The following is a 24,403-nucleotide window of genomic DNA, read 5'->3' as shown; positions in this document are numbered from 1 at the left end:
GTCCAAGGTCCAAAAAATGCACATATGCTGAGAAATAAATCTGGCTGCCACCAAATCGTAATACTGCAGGGAGGAAGTAGGAAGTTGTTAAGGACCGAGATCATGCACAGCGCTCAGCAGGGTACTAAGGCTGAGGTTGCTAAACTATGCATTTTACACTTTATGTCTTCTGTTCCTTATTACTTTGAAAAGAGCGAAGGACAAAGGGAAGGCAAAGAACTGGATTCATATGGTTTCCTTAAAGAAGTCTTTCCCTAGTGAGATAAAGGATCACAGTCAGAAAAGCGGTTTGGACTCAATCAACTTTCAGATATCAAGGTGGTTGAAGAAAAGCCAATATTGATAGGAGATGAATAAAGTCTCTAGATTGCTAGAAACAATTCTTGCTTTCTTCTTCGTTTTGCCTGACAAAGCAATCCTACCACTGCAAGAGGTCCCAATCCTTCACTGGGCCTAGAAATGAGAGTAGGAAGCTGTCCTATTAACAGCACAGCATATGCTCCAAGCCAATATACGCATACATATGAGTATTCTGGACACCTGTCCTTCTGCAGGGCAACATGTAAGCTCAGCAGAGGCTCTTCTTTAACATGTGGAAGTGAGGCACATCACTGGCATAAAGGTTACTATATTGTAGAGCCAGTTTTGACATTCATCACCTGAGATTTGGTCCTGAGTCCTCTACAGCAGAAGGTAAATCTTTAGATTTTTTTGGACTACAACTCCCAGCATTCCTGACCATTGGCAGGGACTCGTAAGTCAAACATCTGGAGATCTACCTTCTGTTCCTCCTCTGCTTTAGAGTACTCACAGGAGGCCCAGTCTAGAATGTAAACGCCCTATGCTGGGATCCTGCTCTAGAGCCCTGTGCCGACTTTAGAGTAAAAAGAGAGAGAGAAGCAGGGGGTGGGGAAAAAGATGTACCTTATTTCTTCGATTCTAAGACACACTTTTTCCCCCATATAAACATCTCTAAAAATGGGGTGCGTCTTAGAATCACGGGTGTGTCTTAGGGTGTTTTTTTCCCTGTTGGCGGTACTGAAATTAGTGTGCGTCTTACAATCGATGGTGTCTTACAATCAAAGAAATACGGTGGCTGCTAGATTTAAAGTAATGTCTGTTTTGGTCTTGAGAAAACAACCAGTCCTAAAGCCCTGCCTATGTGATGACTTCATTGTGTAGTCTAGCTAAGTCAACATCTGTCGGCCTTGCTTGCATCTGTCAGGGATGCTTTAGGGTGGATTCCTGCATTGAGCAGGGGGTTGGACTCGATGGCCTTGTAGGCCCCTTCCAACTCTGCTATTCTATGATTCTATGATTCTATATTTTTAAAAACAGGGTTAAGGGAGACTTCTCTCCCTTAGAGTGGTCATCCTGTACATGGGCAAGCCTTGCAAATTAGAGAAGGGCTAAGGAAGAGGTTAATAAATGCCCAGGATCCTCCCAGGAGGAGCAACATCAAATCAGAAGTGGCCAACATTTGGCCAGTGAGTCAAAGATGTTACCAGTTGCCAGAAGCAACTTGGGCAGGGGAGCTGCCTCGCTACAGCCCTTCGTGAACTACTAATGAACAACGGGGCAAAATTTGGCCATCATGTTAAACCAGGTACAACATTTAGGGAGGGATGAGAGGAAGGAGCCACACATACATGCCTTGCGTTTGCTGAGCCATAATTGAACGTGCCCCAAATAGCACCTCTATCTTGGGCCTACTTCTTGGTTCTACACGCTTAGCAGTCAGAGCGGACATCTTAAAAATGATTAAACAGGACTGTGTTTTCGGTATGCATAAAAAGAAGACATAGAATCCCTTGTTTGAAAGAGAAAGACTGACTGTCTTATTGGTAACAACGCGAGAGTTATGTGATAGAAAAGCGGGAAATGGAACAAATTATCTTAAAACACAACCCCCTTTTTTTTTTTTGCAATTTAACTTTGGGCAGAACAGCACATTATGAAAGAAATGCAGGGTTCGTGCTTCAGTTGTGGCTAAGGATCCATGGTTGGATCCAATGGGATTAGCAAAATAAAGTATCACTGCATTGAAAAGAAACACAGAGCTTATCCGGAGTGGGGCAATTTGCAGGGGAGGATTGGCAGATGGGAGGAGGGTACATAACCCACCCACCCCAGCTTGCTGGTTCTTTCCTGCCATGACCGCCTCCCTCCATTTTTACAACTTTATTCTCCAGTTGGGTTTTGAGACCCAAAGAAAACAGGTGGTGGGTGGGTAGGAATTGGCAGGGGAGAATCAGAAAATGCAGCAAAGGTTAAGAAACCCTCCCACAGTGCAATTTCTCTACAGTAAATAACCTTGCATTTGTGTTAACCAAGAGACGTGCGTTTAAAGGTGTTAACATAAAAGTCCTGCCCCTCAAATGCGTCTAAATCCAGCCAGGCCCTTGCTGAACCCTGCTTCTGGGCATCCCAAGCGGGTTAGAAACAGGATATGGTCATCCTGCCTTTAATAAGTTACAGGGAAGTCCTACAGATATTGAGCGGAGCACGTGGAGACAGAATCCTGTTTGATCAACACACAACAAGAGACTGGGAGATAGTCAACAGCATTTGCACAATTTCTGAGCTTTGTGTTTCGGTGAAAGCTAAGGATCACTTTCGGGATGGTCAGATCCAATGGGATTAGCAGAACAAAGCACCACTACATTGAAAAAGAAACAACAAAGGCTAAGGATTTTTTCTTTAAAGCAATCTATAAATAAGGACATTCAAAGAACCACCTCAATAAGTCATTCAAATATCTTGCAGGCTGCATGCTGTTCCATGCTTTCTGGTTTATTGTTTTTAAATGTTCACTGAGCCCAAGAGAAAGTCAAGGGGGAAGTCTCCTGGCTTCAGTTTCACACCAACTCCTGAGTGGTTTGGTTCACACAAGTGCTCGTTGAAACGGTGGTTGCTTCACATCGCAGATCTGGAAGACGGCATTTTGCTGTGCAAAGTTTTCTCTGAAAGGTCACTTACTGGTACATTCAGTGGGTACTGAAAGAGATAAATACCCCGGATCCAGTGACTGCCTGTTACACCGGGGGGTGGGGAGCATCCTGTGCGTGGAACCTTGCTCACAAACCTGTACTGGATCCCGCCATGCAGAAAAAAAAGGGCAGAGAATTATCCTCAGTGCGCATAAGAGGGCACTAGAGGTTGCTGCGCATGAGAACACCGGGTGAAGTGCAGAGGTGGGGAGGCAGATCCAATGGCTTGCGCATGCATAGCTGTGGACATGATCCACAGCACTGTAATTAGGAATCCCCACCCAGTAACATGGAGAGCGCGCTGCCCATCTGTCTCTTGCTGCAGATGTGAATCTGTGTCCACATCCAATGTCTGGGATAACGCACACAAAGTAGTGGTTGCAGACAACATTTTTTTATGTGCACAAGCCTCCCTGGAAGCTTTTTCTTCTAGACCTTTATCATGTGTCAAAACAGCCGCTCCAAGCTATGGTGTGTGGCTACATTTGGATGGGTGGGAAAAGTGTTCCTCTTTTGTTTTCCTCTGTTAAGTACAAAAAAATTAAACATTTCTTTTCTACATACATGTTGAAGTAGAATCAAATAACAGGTTAGCGTATGTACAAAACCTTTACATAATTCTATCTTGTAGGTTTAAAAAATATAAATACCGATATTGTTCAAGACAGCAGGTATCTCATTAATATTTTAATTAAGGCTTCATTATTGTATATCCTTCATCATTTAATAGCCACCTGAGCCTCCTTTAGTGGGAACAGCTTGAAATTATCTATGATAAGCTGACCTTCCTCCTTGCTGACCTCTTCCACATCTCTTAGCCACAAGAATAGAGTCTCTTCTCGCGTCGATTCAAACAGGTTTACGTTGTAATCTCAGGAGAAGAAAAAGAAAGCTTCCATGCTGTTTATTTTCCCTATGTTAATTCTTTTTTTTAAAAAAAAAAAATTTTTTAACCCACCATCAATTAAAAAAGTTAAAATCTCTGTCTGATTAAATAAACTCGAGGAGAAGGTTTTGACACAGCCCCATCTGAGAGGGGTCAGAGTGAAGACGATGGAGGTGGAGGCCTGCTGTTACTGCTGGTTCCATTGGGGGTCGTCGGAGGCTCGGATGCCATGTTGCTCCTAAGGGTGAAGTCCGTGGGGAGACTCTCCGAAAGGCACTTGAGCTGCTCCTGACCGAGTTTGATCTTGTCATCCAGCTCACGCTGTTGTATGAGCAGCGCAGATTTCATCTTCACAAAATGCTGGTAGTCCTGAAGCTGGTCTTCTGGGAGATAATTGCACAAAATGTCCAAGACCACGCGCTCTCGGCGGTCCAGGTTCTCCTTCAGCTCGCGGGCGTCCTCATGCTGGCCTGCCAGCATTTTTCGCTTTTCATTCAGAGAGCTCTGTCCCGTATCGCGGGGTGGGGAGGAAGGAAGGGAAACGAGAGATTTAGCATCACAGCCCAGGAGTTAGCATTTCCTGATCTGCTCCTTCCTCATTTTCAGACTTTCGAGCTGGATTCTCCTGGCAATATTTGAACACTTTAAAGAAAGTTATCCTGAGTTGAAGTAGCCTAAAGAATAGATTGTCGCACATGTATGGATCATAACACAATCACCCCATATATAGCACGGGAGTTCTTCCCCATTCACTTCAATGGATGGGACAAGTCCGGATCTCCTCACCTGAAGTGCGTAGGAGGCTCCTTGTGTGAAAGAGAACGTACTCTGGATTGGGGAACTCTTTCAACTTACTATTTAAAGACCTTCAAGGCAATTTTGTGTCTCAATTTGGGATTCCATATGTGAAATGAGAATGATAATCTCCATCTACATATTATTCACAAGTAATAACATCATGCTTGTGAAGATATTTATGGGTTTAAAAATCTCTAAATGAAGTATCAGGAGCAAAAATAAATGGTTTGGAACAAATTTGTTTATTGATTTCAGGTTCAAGCCAAATATACATGGCTGGAACAGCAAAGTTTTCGCGGGCTTTTTTGATGGAAGTAAACCAATCCTTCTCTTTGAAACACCAAGAGTTTGTCATCCTGATCCTTGTATGTGCTCTGCTGTAGCGGATAAGCTTTGGTGTGTGGAGCTTCCCCCATTCACTACAATGGAGAGTGGAGCTCCATGTGCTGCCTGCTCCTTTGAAGCAGGTGCAGGCATACCATTGCCAACAAGGGTAGGTCACTTCCCACTGCCTTGGCAATGTTGGCTGTACTAAAAGTGAAGAACTTCATATACTGTTGGCATTACTGCTGTTGTAAGCTAGGGTGACCATATGGAAAGGAGGACAGGGCTCCTGTATCTTTAACAGTTGCATAGAAAAAGGAATTTCAACAGGTGTCCTTTGTATGCATGCAGCACCTGGTGAAATTCCCTCTTCATCACAATTAAAGCTGCAGGAGCCCTGCCCACTTTTGTATCTGGCCACTCCAGTATAGCTCCTGTAGCTTTAACTGTTGCAAGGGAACTTCACCAGGGGCTTCATGCATACAAATGACACCTGTTGACATTCCCTTTTCTGTACAACTGTTAAAGATACAGGAACCCTGTCCTCCTTTTCATACGGTCACCCTAAGTAAGCAAACAAACACACTGTATGTTGGCAGTAAGAAATTAGGGATTTTATTGCCAAAGTTACTACTGGACTTAAATTCTGCTCTTTCAGAAGGAAAGTGTGGACAAACCCTACATTGAAGTGCGAGTTTTCTGAGTCAACATACCCGTTCTTGATTATCAGCATCTTTGTCGAGGCTGCCGAGAACATTCTCCACCCGGGCCAGGCGTCCTGAGAGCGAAAGCAAGAGGCTCACTACCTTATCCAGGTCTCCAATGAACATCCTATATTTTTCAAACTCATTGGGCTTGCACAGGCCACTGATCAAGGCTTCTACTTCTTCTCCCAAGGCATTGTTGAGCTTGATGTCCGCCAGCAGGGTTTCCTTGGCTTCTTTTAGAGTCTCCAGCTTGTGGGATAAGCTCTCAATAAGTTCAGCCTGGCAGGACAGAATCAAGCAGAAATCAGTCTCTCCTAGCATACTGTAGCATTTGTATGAACATAAGACCATAAGAAGAGCCAGGCTGTATCAGACCAAGGCTCCATCTAGCTCAGCATTCTGTTCACACAGTGGCCAACTAGCTGTCGACCAGGGGGAGATCTACACTACTGCTTTAAAGCGCTTTATAACAGTTTTGACAACTGTTGGGGCCCAGGACACACTGCATATAAAGGTTTCAAAACGTTTTCAAAGTGCTTTAAAAGCAGTAGTGTAGATCCCCCCCAGGAGACCACAAGCAAGACATGGTGCAACAGCACCCTCCCACCAATGTTCCCCAACAATAAGTGTATACAGGCTTACTCCCTCTGATACTGGAGGTTACACTTAGCCATCAGGACTAGTAGCCATTGATAGCCTTCTCCTCCAGGAATATATCCAACATCCAAATTGGTGGCCATCAGTACATCTTGTGATAGTGAATTCCACTGTTTAACTATGTGCTGTGTGAAGAAGTCCTTCCTTTTATCTGTTCTGAATCTCCCACCAATCAGCTTCATGGGATGACCCCAGGTTCTATTTTATTTATTCATTTATTACATTTTTATACCGCCCAATAGCTGAAGCTCTCTGGGCTAGTATTATGGGAGAGGGATTCTTTACGAAGCTCTCCAGTCAATAAATAATAAGTATGCAAATAAACTAATTAGAAGGAGGGATTTTATTTATTTATTTATTACATTTTTATACCGCCCAATAGCCGAAGCTCTCTGGGCGGTTCACAAAAATTGTGGATGATTTGTTCAGATGCTGAAGCTATTGCTATTACTGCTATTCTCAGTTCACCAGTCTTCTAAAGCAGGGGTGGGCATCTTGGCCTACAATTCCCATCAATCCTAGCCAGCCTAGTCAATGGTGAAGGAAGATGGGCTGCCAAAACATCTGGAGGGCCAGAAAATTGCCCACCTCTCTCCTAAGGAATGACCCCATGCAAAGTGAAAATACCACTTTATTAGGTACGAAGTGTCAAGTGGAATTGCTGAGAGAGAGAGATTATGATCCTCATTTGTAGTGCATAGAACTAATAGAGGAAGCTCCTATGGACATGAAAAGAATTTGACATCGATGCAATTTTCACTTGCTGTTCCATAAGTCAAGAGAAAAGGCCCTGCAGCTGGCACCAAATGGTCACCTCAGTGAGAGAACTCTTTAAAAAATAAAAAGTCATCTGGACTTTTTTTTGTCTGCACAGCATGAACAAATGGGAGGTCCTATATACGAGATAAATAATTGGAGCATTATGTTGACTAGTATGACAACAGAAGTATTTACTAGAAACAACCTAGACCTTGTATGTAACCTTGTGAACCGCCCAGAGAGCTTCAGCTATTGGGCGGTATAAAAATGTAATAAATAAATAAATAAATAAATAACCACAGGTGCCTCTCTAGCGTCCCCTCTTATATTTGGTTTCCTTAGATCTCTGTGTTGCAATATGCAACACCTCTTGTCGCAGGATTTATTTCTGATTCTTACAGTATTGCTCCGATTTATCAAAGTCAACCCTAACTCAATCTCCTATAGTGTCTGCAGTTCCTGCCAGTTTTATATCATCAACCTACAGCATCAACACATTTGAAACCTGCATGCTTTTTCAGGAAATGGGAAACATCGCTATTGCTTTCCTGTTTCCTGTAAATCTCTTTCGTCAAGCTTATTTTACGGTGGGCACAATTGTAGAGGTGACAGCAAAGTGCCTGGGATTAGCTTTGAGTCCTGAAATGAAGCCCAAGGATTTGCCTTGAAATAATTAATGATTCTAAATAGTTGTTGCGGTAGCTCTTTTGTATATTGGCAAAGGAGAAGGGGTCACTGAAGGCTTTTTGCCCATCCAGCACCAACCCCAGCCCACATCTGGACCCATCCTTAGACGTCACTGCTTTTTTGGCAAAGAATTTGGGCCATCCACAGTATTTTTGGTTTCTTATTTTTAAATGCAGAAAATAACACTGCCTTGTTCATGGGAAGCTGAGTAGCAACAAAAGCTTCAGAGGCTGTTTTATATGGATAGTTACCCTTAGCTAATTATTATTATTATTATTATTATTATATTTATTTGTATCCTGCCTTTTGCCCAATGCTGGGCCTCAAGGCGGCCTTACAAAGTTTAAAATATACATGGGGGGGGGAAACAAAACCATAAACAATTAAAAAAATACACAACAAAATTATAAGACATTAACATAGATGGAGGGCTGGATTATTCTCCAAAGGCCTGCTTGAACAAAAAAGTTTTAGCCTGCTTCCGAAAGCCCATCAAGGAGGGAGCCAGCCTAGCTTCCCCAGGAAGAGAGTTCCAGAGCACCGGAGCAGCCAATGAGAAGGCCCTCTGCCATGTTCCCACCAAGCGTGCCTGTGAAGAAGGTGGGACTGAAAGAAGGGCCTCTCCAGAAGATCTCAAAGCACGGGCAGGCTCATAAGGGAGAATACGTTCTTTCAAATAACCCCCTGGAACCCACTTGAATTTTTGGTTTTGTATCAACCCTTCTACATTTCACCATACACTGCACACTCACTGCCCAGTCTTCCTTCAGAGCTAGAAGTTTGCTTTTTTTCCATTACATTCTGCATTTTGCACAGTGCAACCGCAGAAACATGGGGTTCACCTAGCTCTGTTTATGATCACGGCTAGGAATACTCAAAACTCACCTTTTTTTCATTGATGCCCACCTGTTCTTCATCTCCATCTGCGTCTTTGGGCAAATCCTTGATTTTGTTCAGGAGTTCAGCTTTGGGTACAGACACATTGTAGTACGCTGGGCATGAGACCAACGTCGTGACAGTTTCCTTCTTGTCTTTCCTAATCAATGACATGGAAAACACACACACACACACACATATATTTATATAGGAGTTTGGGATAAGATGGTTGCCCTCCTGTTGCCAATTTTTGTGAACCGCCCAGAGAGCTTCGGCTATTGGGCGGTATAAAAATGTAATAATAATAATAATAAAAAAGGAAATTGGCGTGAGAGGATGAGAAAGGTGCTTTCATCTCATGCCTCACTTTGAGAGGCAAATCTCAGCCAACACAGTACTTTTCTTAAAGTACTTGGTCAGTGACATTCATTAAGGATCGCCACCAGATGGCGCAGATCAACTGTTTAAGAAATTGTCAGCGGCCATGTGTAGCATAGGATTTTCTACCTTCAAGGAATCCTTTCCCTGTTGACCAATCTGCCAAAGAAATCCACACTGTTTCAGACTTGGGGGGTTATTATACACACTCAGTTCATGTGGGGCACTGGACAAGCCAAGCATCTTCACCACTACCCTGCTTGAACTGACCGCGGAATACACCTAACCAACACTCTTTCTGTGGCTTCATGTTGGGAGAGGAAAATGGAGGACAGGGAAAAACGTCTCTGCTATTACTGTTCCTCTCACTGTTCCTCGGACGAATCACACTGTTTTCTGGGACACCGTTTGAAAAATAATCACCATAAGAGGTGCCATCTTCGGGTACGGTTACTCAATCCACTCAAATTGCAGCACAAATAGTTTTTTTTAGATATTGCGCTACAAAGACAAGATATCCCATTCCCACACATAACAGAGGCAAAGAAAAATAGATTGTGCCCTTTTTCAGGGGAGCAGGTAGAGGGTTCGGATAGATCTGATGCGGTTTCCCATTTACAAAAGGAAAAAACCCTGTAATGTGTGCGCCCTAGAGCATATGCCTAGCAAAAGCTAATGAAAAGGTGTCATTTTTTCACAAGCCCTGATGATACCAACATTACTTCGTTTCTTTGTGAAGCATGTAATGTTGGGCAATGAGCTGCATTGCATGTGGAGAGCAAAAACCATCTGCCTTGCCAAAGCACAGGGTGAAAGCCTTAAGGAAATTGGCGCTTACTTGTTATCATCTGGAACAGAGTTACTGGCAGAACCATTGGTCGCTTTCTGCGTTATTTTCCTCTTCGAGTTCTCTTTAAGTATCCTCGTCCCGCTGGGAAATATTCCTTCCATCAAGTCCATGGTGGTCTTCATCTTGGAATCAGGATCCAGGATGCTGGCTAGTGACTTGTCCTTGTGGATAATCTCCTTAGCTAAGGCTTCCTCCTTCATATCCTCTGGAGTCTTCATCTTCCCTGTGTAACTCTCGGGGCCAGGCCCAACATTTTCAGGCGCCCTACTTGCAAGGATGGGCTCTATAGGTTGACCAGCAGGTGTTTCATCAGTTGGCCCTTGCATGGTCAGAGGGTGCTGCTGCACTTCCAAGGAAGGTGTAACGCCATTCGCATTGGATCCTGAGGTCTCAGTAGGTGGAGCAGCACCGCTACTTATGGTGATGAAGATGTTTGCTTCTGCCTTCTCCCTCTCACTGGAATTCCTGGGAAACTTTTTAAGATTTCTGTTAATAAGCAGGGGGGGGGGAAGTCAGTTTAAACCATGGATTCTGAAACTCCATCACTGAGAAACCCCTTAAGGCAAGAAGGTAAATATTTGAGTTTTCCCTAATTTAACTTGCATCTCAATCCTAACCACCTGTATTTCAAAGTTAAGGCTGCACAGAAAGATGTCCTACCTCTCCCCCAAGTATGCTGGCTGGGGAATGTGGGATTTGTAGGACTTTTTCTATCTAAACATGCATACGATTGCACCCTAAGTTTCCCTGATTTCTAAGACATAGTGCATAAGATTACAGTCTCAGATAATAATAATAATAATAATAATAATAATAATAATAATAATTTTAAATTATTTCTTATCCGCCTCTCCATTTTGATCGAGGCAGGGAACAACAGTAAGTATAAAATATATGAATGAAGATGAAACACAATACAGATATTTTAATGGCAATGTCAATCCTTGTGTTTAGTTTGGGGGCGGGGGGTGAAGCTGGAATGATCGTTTGTAAATATTCAAAACCAGAATACAAAAGAGAGTAACCAGATACAAAAGAAGGCAGGGCTCCTGCAGCTTTAACTGCTGTGATGAAGAGGGAATTTCAGCAGGTGCTGCATGCATACAAATGACACCTGCTGAAATCCCCTTTTCAGTAGAACTGTTATATGTAGATATAGGAGCCCTGTCCTCCTTTTCATATGGTCACACTAGCATCCTTTAGAATGCTATATAGGAGCCCTGTCCTCCTTTTCATATGGTCACACTAGCATCCTTTAGAATGCTATATAGGAGCCCTGTCCTCCTTTTCATATGGTCACACTAGCATCCTTTAGAATGCTATATAGGAGCCCTGTCCTCCTTTTCATATGGTCACACTAGCATCCTTTAGAATGCTATATAGGAGCCCTGTCCTCCTTTTCATATGGTCACACTAGCATCCTTTAGAATCCTTGTTGTCGAGATTCTAAGAAAGTAGAACACAAATGTACGGATAAGAAAAGGGAGGGGGAAGGGACTCTAGCACCTCTGTACCTTATTACAGAACTCTCCTCTCCGAGATTTGTAGATTTCTTTGCTGCCGTCTCATCTGCTTCCAGGGTAGGGGCAGGAGGAGGTGGAAATCCTTCCATGGTGCATGCAACGGTACTGGGACTCAGTGCAGGAAGCAGAGGCAATGGAGGGGGTAAATGCTCAGACGTAGCAGGAGGCTCTTTGAAGAAAACGTCATCATCATCCTCGTCTCGATGGAGCAGCGGAGGGGACATCTGCAGACCAGATTCCGAGATGTGGAGTGAGAGTCTCCCTTGACCAGAAGCACTCTCTGGCTCAGAACAGGAGCTGCTTTGCGAAGGAAGGCTTTGCCACCTTTGGAAGGACTTCTGCCCAGATGTCTGAGGAGGCATGGAGCTCTTGGGAAGGCCATCATCTTTCACACATTTAATTTTAGGCGGGAGATGTCTCTGAGGCAGGGTAGCCTTCCAACTCCAAGCTGCTGCTTCTACTGGCTCCTTGGGCGGACAGTCGGCACTCTCCAAAATCTGGGGCTGAATGTTACTATTGTTGCCCTTGTCGGGTTTGAGTTTGGGTTGCCATCTTGTTATGAGGTCTTCTCCAGCCACTGGGAAATCCAAGGAAGCTGGTGTGGAGTTAGCAGCGTTAGACCAGCCAAATCTGGAAGGAGTAATATGTCTGGCACCTAGCTTAAAATCAGGGTGATGACCCTTCGTATCTGCTGAAGGTGAGGCAAAGGCAGAAGTTCTGCCGAGATGCCTGAGGAGATCTGGAGCTTTCTGGCTCTCGTTCAGCACAGATGAATTACTGACACTGTCATTGCTACGGCAAAGGTGAGGATGATATTGTGTGAATGCTGATGTCTCCATTTGACCTCTTTCTTTACTGCCAAATAATCTGGGACAGGGTATAAAAACAGGATTATTTTTAAAAAGTGTCAATAAATTGAGCTGATAGTTTCATAAAAATATGAACTTCTGCATTAAAACAAAACGAAGGTTTTAGCACAAATGCTAAAAATTCAGCAAAGAAAATAAAATCTGTGCAAATGAAGAACATTTGCACATACTTAGTTTTCTCATTATATTCCAAATGCTGTAGCTGTGTTCTTGCTGAATTTGGAACATTTATTTTTATTTTATGTTTTATCAAGGACTAAGGGTGTGGAGGAGATGGACTGAAATCACGCCGGGTTCGGTGAGAAGATTTGAGTGTGTGTGAAGGAAAGGCATGCAAAAGTCTTCTCTGCCAAGTACAACTCCGCACTATCTTCTATGAGTCTGTTACTTAATTTATGTTTACAAGCAATTTTGCCGTCAATGATGAGGACTAGTAACGTATTTATATATATAATGCATGCACATTTGGGAGACTCCGTATGGCAGTTTGGCATGCAACTATCCAATATCCATTTCTATTGGATATCAGCTGCATATTTTTATCGCCTTGTCGTTTACCTTTTGTCAGATAATAACTGCTCTTCATCTCTCTCTTGAAAGAAATAGTTACTTATGGCTACTTATGCCATTTCCTGTCTTCCAACTGAACATACATTTCCACTTATACCATAACTATTTCATTTTATGATGATCCAGCGGATGGGGATTTTATCAAAGGATTCCAGATACAAAATTCTATCACCCACCTTAGCTTTACTTATGGATAATGAAGAACTTTCTCTGGCTTATTGATTCCTTCAGAATTCTGGCCATGAGTTAGGATTTCTCCTCACTAGATCCACATTGATTTTTCTTTAATGAGTTGTATCCAATGTTAGTCTAACTTAAGTCCCATTCATTTTAATCAGTCTACTCTAAAATAGAATTTACAATGGGTACAAACCAATATGCCTCTTCATTTTATCTTATCTACCACAGTTAACAATAGATTTTTTTTAAAAAAAAACCTCAAATGGTTCCATTTTGAAAAATTAAAATCTGCAAAATAACTCCTGAACGTAAAAACTTTCCCTCAGAGGAACGTGCTTAATGTAACACGTACATTGCTTATACAGCAGTGGCATTCTGAAGGCTTTAAGCTGGTAAGCACTTAGGAATGTTAGCCTTGGCAGTAACATATATTACTTAATAATCCACTTCCTGCTCCTGTTGGCTCATTTCTGTTAAAAGTCTTTATCTAGTTACTTAAGAAGCTGCGTGGAAAAAGCTATGCACAAAGAATCTTGAAACGCTGATTAATTGGGGAGGTGGAGAACACAAACCAGGGTGTTTGCATGCAATACCACTAAGAACTCCTCGGGAGTCGTTTGCAGGATTTCCTAAGATTTGCAGGGCGAGCATAAGCTTCAGCTCCTCTCTCTTCAGAACACACTCTTTTTAGGAACTAGGAACTACCCCGGAAGGCTGGCTTAGCATCTGATATTCCTAAATAACTGGTCCTCTCTGACTCTTTATTGTTGAAACCATAAGTGATAACAAGCTATTTGCAGTTCCTCAGAAGATAACATAGACAGAATCATGCTGCCTCCCAGGTGACTCAGAATTAATGGTAGGCTTGCACGGTTGCATCTCCTCCAGGGTGAACCCCCACGCTGCTCCTGATAATGTGAACATTTTCTGTCAACATAGTTAAGGTGGCCTACATTGTTATGTGCTATCTCGCTAATGCTCACTCCCATAGGAGATGTATCATCAACATAGTACATCATTGTACAGTCTGCCCTAGCCACAGGGGTGGAGGAATACACATTATTCGGAACAGCGTGGGAGTAAACATGGAGACAGCAGCAGCAACCATGTTTCAAGGTAAAGCATAACTTGGACGTTTGCACTATGAGTGGGAACAGCAGATGCAGGAATAATTTATGCTTTGGTGTTCTGACTAATAATGTAACACCAGGACCTCGAACATACAGCTCTCACCTACACAAATGCTCCAGAGTTCATTCCCAGAAACAGATCCAATTGCAAGCAAGATCTCCGTTCCAGGTTGTTGCGTTATTAGTAGGTTTACAGAAGCATAAACCAGTTTTGCATATTCAACACTAGCTAAAGGCCCATTTCTGAATTAGATAAGCTTTATGAAAATGAAATCTTTCTGCTACAAACAGATGAAGCTACAGTTTGGCTTCTTTTAAGCCAGGCTTCAGAGTTATGGTGTGAACGTATGTGTAAATGTTAAAACAGTTTTAAACAGTTTTAAAACAGATCAGGGGTCTGGAAATGAAGTTCTATGAGGAGAGACTGAAAGAACTGGGCATGTTTAGCCTGGAGAAGAGAAGACGGAGGGGAGATATGATAGCACTGTTCAGGTTATCACACAGAGGAGGGCCAGGAACTCTTTTTGATCCTCCCAGAGTGCAGGACATGGAATAATGGGCTCAAGTTACAGGAAGGCAGATTCTGTCTGGACATCAGGAAAAACTTCCTGACTGTTAGAGCAGTATGACAATGGAACCAGTTACCTAGGGAGGTTGTGGGCTCTTCCCTTCAAGAGGCAGCTGGACAGACATCTGTCAGGGATGCTTTAGGGTAGATTCCTGCATTGAGCAGGGAGTTGAACTCGATGGCCTTATAAGCCCCTTCCAACTCTACTATTCTATGTTTCTAAGGTGACTCCCTAAAAAAAAAAGGCTCCCAAACTGCTTAACTCCTGTAAAAAAGGAATCTTCTCATGTTGCAATAATTGTATCCCTCTTATTTTGCTCCAGAGGCTGTCTCTCCAAGGCTACTTATAGGAAAGCTATCAATTTAAATTTGTTTTAAAGTTTCTAGTTAGTTTCTGTAAATCTTTGCAGCTTTACAACCCTACAGATTGATTTGGCTCTTCTCTTGCTCAGAAGCATACACAGACAATGCAGGGAAAACAAATTGCCAAGAAATGGAAAGGAACAGTTACAAAAAAGTAAGCGTGTTATTTATTCTTGAGCCAGTTCTGTTGATGAAAAAGTATACAAGAACATTTCATCTGGAAAAGCTGAAAAGTAACTAATCCTTAGCTATATACAGAGCAAGCTTCCCCATCATTTTCTAATGCAAATTTTGTCAATAGATCCCAAACGTTTAGCACAAACAAACAAACATCTACCTGGTGCCAGCGCCCACTACGTAGAAAGGATCTTTCACAAAACGACTGAACTCAATATTGTCTCCCATCAGCAAGTCCTTAAGGAGAAAGAGAAGGAAGTTAAAAAGGAAACAGAAAACTGAACATTCTATGGAAGGTACCTTTTTGGAGGAAGTTGTATTTTGTGTGTGTTTAGATGCATGAGCTCCATAAATATTGGAGGAAGGGGAAGCGGTTGGCTCGCAAGCATTTTTATAAAGGGGGTTGTGATCTAATTCATACAACACTCTGAAACGAGGGCTCTTTGCAATCTTCATATGTACCTTAAGCTAAATGGAATTCCACCACCCCAAGTCAATGCACCAGCAACAAGTTTTAAGGGAAGGTCAGTTTGAAGAAACAGGAAGAATGTGGTAGGCGAAGGTCCTTCCCCCACTGTCGAAGTAAACTGCCAGTGCATTCTCCAACCATAGCTGCTCCTCCTCCTGCAACCAGCCCACTCTTGCCTGAGTTCAATCCAGGGGAGTTGATATCCTACATCAACCAGTTTTGGCCCTTGAGCTGTTCATCTGCTGATCGTGACACTCACGTTCCAATCCCAAATGCAGCTGCTCATTCTGTAATTTGTTTTATTTCACAGTGGCAAGAGCTCCAATGCTCACAGAATGTACACACACAATTATGGCTCTGTTCAGTCCAATGATAAAATACATACACAGGTGCACTCCTTTGCATGTGTATGTACAGATGTGTATAGGAATCTCTTGATTAATGCAATGAGATGAACGCAAGCCCCATTTAAATGACTGAATCTAATACAAGTATAGTTAAGATGGTTAGTAGGCCAGGAGGAAAAACCTCTTTAGCGATTTAACTCTATTGGCTGGAATGACTCTCTGTGCTTACAGGTGCACAAAACCTCTACCCCTGCCTCTAATTCTCTCTCATTCATACATAGATTTGCCAACCTTCCCCCCCCCCCCCGACCCTGCCAGGGCGGTTTTCACATTTTGAAAGCCCAAAATCATAAATGGTAAAAGATTTTCTCTCGCTCATGAAGATGAGTAGGGATGTACAGATTTTGTAAAATACACTCTGTCTGCATTTCACGGATTGTCAGATGTCTTTCATTCTGTTGGCAGAATTGGGGTTTTTCCAATTTCCCGAATTTGCGCAAATTTCACATTTGCGCAAATTTCTACTTGTGAAAATGCGCAAATTGAGCAAAGACCCCCAAAGTGCACATTTTTATGCCTTAGCCTATGAGGGAAATGTGCATTTTTGACCAGTGGTTTTTTCCCTTTACTTATTTTTTTATAACTAACTGCATAAAATTCAGAAAAATATAAAAACTGGTCTGCAAATCCATGGAATCTGCGTGACTTGGGGGGAAGCCGGGCTGCTGCAGAATCCATGGGTCAGATTCATAGAAATGTGAACTCATTAGATCCCATTGCGGATTTCTCTGACATCTCTACTGACAAGGCATGAAAACTCGTTTTAAGTAGAGTGCAGGTAAGATTAAATAACTAGCTGTAGTTGCAGCCTAGGCTTGCAACTCTTGATTTTTAGAAACACAAAACTGGATTAGTTGGAACTGAGTCTGATCTAGCAAGGCATTTGCACAGGAAGCTGCTTTATACAAGGTCAGACTGTTTGACCATTTAGTCCCATATTGTCTGCTTTGACTGGCAATGGCACTAAAATGTCTCTGGCAAAGGAGAGTATTTCTCTTCACCTGCTACCTGTTTATTTTTGAGCTGGTGATATGTATTGAACCTTGGGCCTTTTTCGTTTGTTCTACCAATTAGATATGGTCCCTCCCCAATAAGAACTCTTTCTCTTTCCCATGTATGATATTGGGCTTTCAAAATGTGAAAAAAAAATCCAAAGCAAAAGAAAGAGCCTGGGGAAATGCATCTAAATACAGGCTAACATCAGCTGCCAAGGAGTCACATATTTTGGGGTCATGAATCTCACAACTTGAGCCGCGGTCCTCAGCTCCCAAGATTTCTCTCTGTTGTGGTTTGCTTTCTTATTAGATGCAAAGGCGACAGCGGCTGGCGGCAGTGTATGTGTATGGGAGGGGGCCAGTTTAAGTGCTTACCCAAATTTATAAGGCAGAGAGCTATAAGGCATGCAGGCTGGGACAAGCTAAAAGAGGAGACGCAAAAGAAGATGGAGAATGTGTGCTGAAGACAGATGGGCTAGCAATTCCGCATAGCTATCAATTTCCTCAGATCTTTAAACAAATTCTTTCAGTGACACTGCAATGTAATTTATAGTCAGTCTGCAAGGAACAGCATAGACCCCAAGCAAAGCCTTTAAAAAATTTAGAGCGAGCCAAGAGCTGGGGGAAGTCTGCTGTTGAAACAGAAATAAAGGTTTTGCAGACCTGATTTAAAAAAGAAAGAAAAATACGATGCTGTTTTGCTTTATCTGCTATCCTTTCTCTCTCCTCACCTCCTCCTCCTCCATGTCTCTTTGTCTTTTAAAAATAGGTTTGGGTTTGAAGAAAAACATTCCCATTAAAAGCACTGATTGATTGACTCAGTGCGATTAACTGACTAAGGCTTGGAAAAACTGTGTGGGTTAGAGGACCATCATGCCCTCCAACCAATCTCCCACCCCATGTGTGTAACCTGAGCATCTCCGCTGAAGAAGGAAGCAAACGAAGGAAAGTCTGACATCTGGGAGAGGGGTTTTCTGTCAGAGCAGATAATACTGGACTATATGGACCAATGGTCTGAGAATATAAGGAGGCTCATATCTACCCTTTGCTTGAGTATGTGTGCTGAAGTATTCTGAATTTTTAGAATACCTAATAGACTTGCCAACATTGTTATCAGGTCCTGCTCCTGTGCCACTAACAAGAGTCTCATATACAACAATTAAGCCATGTCAAAAGAGCTTCACACCTCCTAAATTTCTGTATGTCGAGCTGTGGGTTTAGTGAGCATCGTAACGGCCACTGCCAGTCATCCACCACAGAAATAAGAAAAGACTTGGGCAACACCCAGACTTAATTTCCTGGCAGGACTCTCCAGGTTGACGGAAAGAAATGCTGCCATTGGCCTCGATTCTCTATGGATGAATAGGGTGGTGACACTCCAGTATCTCTATCGTTAAAAGACTGATATTCTTTACATTGTTAAGTAAAAGAGGCAATTCAGTTTAATATTGGATGTGCTATAGTGGGACTGTACCCCTTGTCATCAACATACTTCCTCAGGCAAATCCAGAAAATTTCCGAAATGCAAGATGAACGTCGGGGATTCTATTCAGATCATGTGAGATGGAGGAGCAGCTTCAAAGGAGTACCTCCAAACCACGGACATGGAAGAGGCTTGGTGGCCGGCTGAAGGGATCGGAGCAGCTGCTCAAGTATTTTGCCTCCTTAATGATCTGCTCTGCTGTTTATTCTGTCCTGTTTTCAAAACACAAGTTTTGTGGCCCAGCAACCCAGCTAACGCACCCAATGCAAGAAGAAGCTCAGAGGAAAAAGAAAACAACAAAAGGTCTCAAACGAAGCATTTCACAATGTGGGTCCCTGGCAGGGCTCCCCGGGGTTGACAGAAAGAAATCTGGAGCAAATGGCTTTCCAGACGGTGGTGGGGGAAATTGTGTGTGTGTGTGTGTGTTTGGCCTCCTGAACCCTGTTTATCGGGCTTGTTTTAAAAATGCTCAGCAGAGAGAAGGCGGGGAGGTCCTGCTTCCAAAGTCTGCTTTACAAACAAAAACAAACGAACGAAAACAAACAAACCCAGCAGCTGGATGCATAGTTAAAAATTTTTTTAAAAAATTGCAGAAACGGATTTTTGTCCTATTGCCGCCAATAAGTCAATTTGAGAGAAAGCAAGGTATAGGGGATGTAATCTTGGATTTGAAATGGGGGAAACACAGGCATCCTTGGAAGTTTGTTGGGTAACTTTGGCCCAATCTCTCTCTCGCTCTCTCTCGCTCTCTCTGTGTCTGTCTTAACCTTCCTCACAGTTTTGTTATGAGAATAAAACGTACGGGTTGCACCAAAAAATGCACTTCTTCAAATGGAAGGGACAAGGATGGATACTGCCCTGTGTCTCCCTGCACCCCCAGAAAGAAGAGCAGGATACACGTAATAAAAAATAAATACAGGAAGCATATGATACTTCATGGGCAGGATGTTCCAGCCCCATGGAAATCAGTGGGAGCTGAGCAAGAACATAAATATACTCTTGAACAACTGCTGCTCATTTATATAGGGTTTGTTCTAAAGATGCTCACTGTGGATTGGGCTTATTATACTCCTATCTAGAGCTCTATACGTTCAGAGCCTTCCAATCTTCTTCTGTGGATAAAAAAAAAATGCTCCACTCAAATGTGGAAATTCCCTAGCAGAAAGAGGAAAAGAGAGTGGGCTCTTTATCCATTGGATTCCTCTCTTCACTCGAACCCTCATGCATACATCTGCACTCCAGCATAACCCAAATAATGGAGGAGACAACAACCCATCAATAGATCATAAGGACATTATCGAAGACACCCCGTATCCTATACATACCTGACACTTCTTATCAGCTGTGGGAGATGACCTGGATCGGATGTGCACAGCAACTGCCTGGTTTTCTGACCTCTCCAGCAAGTCTTCTGCAGAGGCTGACTTCCCAGGCGTTTTGGTCAGCACTGGCTTCTTCTCGGGGGCGTGGTTATCATGGCTGCCTATGTCAAGATCAGTCTGAGTGCTTTTAGTGAGCTCCGGATTGGCTCTGTGATCATGTCGTCGAGCTATCTTCAGCCAATTGAGAAAGGAGCTGTTGTTGCTGCTATTGTTTGGATGGGCTGCCTTCTTGCTCTCAAACCCATTGAGATCAAAGCAACCAGTAAGCCCGGGAGGGAGGCTAGCAAAGCCATGTCCCGTTCTAGAGACGTGTTCTAGGGACTCTCTACGATGGTAAAGACTCTGATCCTGAAGAGAATTCATGCTGGAAGCTGCTGAAAGAGACTGGCCCTCTTGGCCACCTGTTTGCAGGTATGGGGTCTGAGGGCCCTCACGCAGGAGGCTGGCATCGTGGGATGCAGAAGATGGGCGTTTCCCAGTTTTGCGTTCAATGTAATCCGCCAGAGCGTTTTGCTGCAGCTGCTTCAGCTCCGGCTTGGAGAGATTGACGGTGGAGGACGCCTTGTTCTCCCTCTCAAAGATCTTGCGTCTGTCTGCCACAGTTTTTTCTGGGAAAACAAACTGCAGGATTTTCTTCTGAAGGGAGAAAGGCGAGAGCTCATGGTCAGACACGCCCACTTCATTCATTTTCTCTGGCTCAGAGTAAGACCTTTTCTTCTGCTCAGCCGTCAGACGCTTCCTACCCCCAATACGGGGTTTGTGCAAAGGTCCAGCAAGACTCTCTTTATTGGTATAACCAAGCTTCGTCTCTGTTGGTGTAATGCTATGTCTCTCCTTTGGGGTATGTGGAGATGCTGCAGAGCTCCTCATCCCAACATGTGCCGAAGCTGGCCTCTGTATGCTCCTTTTGGGCTCCTTTCCAAATGGAGGGCTAATGGTGAGGTCCTTGCGTCTAAAGGAGGTGGCTCTCAAAACCCTCGATTGGGCATCTTTAATGCTGTTCCTATAAGCCCTGTTAAAGGGGATGTCCAGCTGTGAGCCGTTCGAATCCTGAACATTACCCTTCCATAAGATTTCCTTCTCAGGTTCCTCCGGCAACTGGAATGCGCTTCTGCTCCGTTGTAGCTTCCCAGTCTGTTTCTGTGATTCGTTTTCAGAAGGCTCACTGCGATACATGCTCTGCTGTGCTGTTGTGGCTACCACTGGCTGCTCTGCAGAGAGCCAATTAGCCCTCTCTTGTTTGCCCGTCCCTCTTTCACTTGCGTGTGGCATATATGGGGTCAGGTCTGAGCTGTTTGTGCTGGCCAGCCTGCCATGTTCACCCAGCAGCTGACCATGCTCCTGAGAGTTAAGCCGATTGCGGATATCTTCAATGCTGTTAAGGCTGGGCTTGTTTGACCCGTAATTCTGGCCAAAACTGTTCACAGTCAAACTTTGCGGCCACTGGCTGCCTTGTTCACGCTGCTCTATCTTGCTGACCTTCTCTAGAACTGAGCATCGTGGCTTCCTAGGTTCCATTTTGCCATACTGAGAGTTCTGAAAGCTTTGGGTGCTGCTAGAACTGAGCCGACGAACGCTGAACTCGGATGTCTTTTGGGGCAAGGGAGAAGAGGGTTCCTCATACTTTGGCTCCACACCATAGGTATGCTCTGTGCTAGCAACAGCATCCTGGCGTCCTCCTATGACTTGCCATTCTGTGTCCTGCCAGTGCTCAGGGATCTGTCCCTGACAATCCTTCTCTTCTTGGCTGCTGTAACTTCCGAAGTTCCACTTGGCACCAGAGTACCTCTTACACTGTTGTGCCTCCTTCAGATCTATGCTGTTTTGCAACTTGGTGCTCTCTGGAATGTTTTGCAAGGAGGAAAAGCTGTACTGCTTGGCTTTACTGGAGCTCCACTGGTTTTGTGCTGTGGAATCTCTCTCGCTTTTCTGCAGGCTAGCGTTCTTGCTCTCTTGCTGCTCTCCTGAACCATACTCCTTCGAGTGGTAGTGGGCCTTGCTGTCACTCACATCCCTCAGGTGAGACTGCCATGGCTGAGAGCCGTGGTTCAAGTGCTGTGCAATTCTTGCGCTTTCCTGGATTATGGATGTTGCCATATAAAGGGGCTCCGATTCATCCTGTCTTGGAGATGTGGGATAGGCTTGAGGATGGCTTCTGTACAAGGCAAATTTTGTAGCTGTCTCCCCCACTTCCTTCTTTTTCCCTGCCGTCGATGACACATAGTCAGGCTGATAGAAGATGGCAGCCTTGTTAGGAATGCTTTGGTTTCCGTTCTCATCCAAGCCAGAATGTTGTCTGCAGGCAGCAGCATTTTCATAGGAAGCTGGAGAAGAAGCAGGGGGCGGTGCATAGCCACTCTCTTTGGCAAGCGCTGGATAAAGCATCCCACTACTGCTTGCAGAAGGGTGAGGAACCTGGGCAAAGTGTGGCTCAGGAGACGGTACAGGGTAAACGCCAGTAGGCAGCAAAGTCTGCCCTGGCTGAGCTGCCTGTGAGTAGACCTGTTTGGGTTTCATTTTGGGGCTGCTCTCTGGGCTCTTCTCCATCACCGTGTGGAGCTGTCCTTCTAAGAATGCCGGTTTCTGGAGCTGCCCCGGAGGAGGAGTGCCTTGGCCCAGGTGAGGCCAACCACTTTTGGGATGAGTCCTACCGGACTTCCTATGCTCAAGACTCGACCAGGAGCTGGGCCTTTCGTGGTGCCTTATTGCTGCATAACTATCGCTACGGGTGGGCGGCATGGGAGGCCCCTTCATATACTGGGTCTCGCTGTCCGATGAACTCCGAGTTTGTAGTCCTTTGCTGTAGCCATGCAACATGCTGGAGCCGTAACCTTTAGCCTGGGCCTCACAGCTCGGCGAAAGAGCAGAGGACTTCACTTCGTATTCCTCTGAAACCCCTCGCTGGGCATTGTAGACCGTTTTGATGTACCTGATGTCCGCCTGCCGCATTCCCCCTTCTTGCGGTCTGCTCCTGGAATGCACGTTCTCCATGGAGTAGGACCTCTCCTTGCAGAACATAGGGGCTGGATATTCAGGGATGCTGGAGTTGGTTGAGAAAGAGCTGTATGCAGAGTCCCTCTTGCTGTGGAGGTGGGCAAGCTGGTCAATGCTATTGGTGGATTTAGCTGGCGAAAGGTGGCAGGGATGATGGGAGTACCCTGCCGGGGTATGTTCCAAACTCTCCATGCTCCCCCTGGAGCTGTATTGGTCAGGGCTTCTTCTTAAATAGCCATGGTCGTAGCTAGAGAGATCACTCGTGGAGGAACTGGAGAGAGAAACAAGGGAGAGGGAAGACTTGTTAGAGTTAACATGCGAGCGAGAGTGAATTATACTGGCTTATAAAGGGGCACTGAGGGATATGTTTAGTTTTTAGAGGAACAGACGAAAACCCATATTTGGGCCTTGTTCTGTTCTTAGTCTGCAGTCATCCTGGTTTGCTGGGAAGGACCGCTTGACATTGCAACACATGCCTCTTATTTATCACTATGAAAGGAAGGAAAAAATAGATGGAGGCAGATTGCATGCAACAGAGACTTTGCAGGGAAGTCCAAGCGCGCCTACTCCACCCTTACAATCCATCAAAAGCATCCTAAACATCACTGAAATATCCAGACAGAGAGAGAGAAGAAGAAGAAGAAGAAGAAGAAGAAGAAGAAGAAGAAGAAGAAGAAGAAGAAGAGTTTGAGGAGAGGAAGGAATTTGCTCGCTCGCTCGCTCTGTGTGTGTGCCTCTTTTTCTTTTTCCCTTCCATTTCTTTTCTTTTTATGGAGGTGAAGGCTATACCCTGGCAGTTTTCCTGGAAACTCCAACTGGACTGGAGACATTTTGTTTGCTGTGAGAAAACTAAACAGACATGGCAGGGAAGGAGGCAATGAGGGATGGGAAAGGGTGAAGGGATAAAAAGCAGGGAAACCATAGCAGTTTGAATAAGAGACCGACTGAGTGTCTCATCATGGACAGAGTTCCACTGTCAAGGGGCTCAAAGACTGTTACAGAAGGGATATGATAATACCACTTGTCAAGGAGGCTCTGATACAGGCACAGAAGTGAGAATCCTCCAGTCGTCATTACTATTTGCAAGGGAGGAAGCTGGCGCCTTTGATTCTATGACACTATTTTCCATCATACAAACAGATGAAGTGGAACATGGACCAGCCATAAACCAGCCTGATTCAGTCCTAAGACATGGACTCTGAGAAAACAAGTGTTCAAGTCCAAGCGTTACTTAACCCACTAGGTGGCTGACTCATTATTATGCAGTTTTAATTCATCATAAGAAAAATGGGAATAAATTATTTACCCCACAGGAAGGCGAATCATTCACCTCACATTGGAACCAAGAGGCTTAGGAAATACGTTTCTTCATACGTCTGAA

At 44.1% G+C, this 24,403-nt stretch overlaps 1 protein-coding gene across 1 annotated transcript in view; it reads right to left on the bottom strand.

Moving 5' to 3' along the window:
* Positions 1-3,806: 3,806 nt before the first annotated feature.
* Positions 3,807-24,403, bottom strand: part of SHROOM3 (shroom family member 3) — a 212,845-nt gene continuing 192,248 nt past the window's right edge. Inside the window, exons 5-11 of the mRNA XM_063135259.1 lie at positions 19,972-23,293; positions 15,453-15,529; positions 11,427-12,302; positions 9,901-10,398; positions 8,694-8,844; positions 5,712-5,984; positions 3,807-4,380 (exon numbers count right to left, since the gene is read on the bottom strand). Coding sequence (XP_062991329.1) covers positions 4,030-4,380; positions 5,712-5,984; positions 8,694-8,844; positions 9,901-10,398; positions 11,427-12,302; positions 15,453-15,529; positions 19,972-23,293 — 5,548 coding nt within the window. The 3' untranslated portion in view covers positions 3,807-4,029. The remainder of the gene's footprint in view (positions 4,381-5,711; positions 5,985-8,693; positions 8,845-9,900; positions 10,399-11,426; positions 12,303-15,452; positions 15,530-19,971; positions 23,294-24,403) is intronic.

This window comes from Elgaria multicarinata, chromosome 10, assembly GCF_023053635.1.
Source record: "Elgaria multicarinata webbii isolate HBS135686 ecotype San Diego chromosome 10, rElgMul1.1.pri, whole genome shotgun sequence".
NCBI lineage: Eukaryota > Metazoa > Chordata > Lepidosauria > Squamata > Anguidae > Elgaria > Elgaria multicarinata.
Note: the sequence above shows the minus strand (reverse complement) of the source record. Positions and strands in the feature narration are given on the sequence as shown.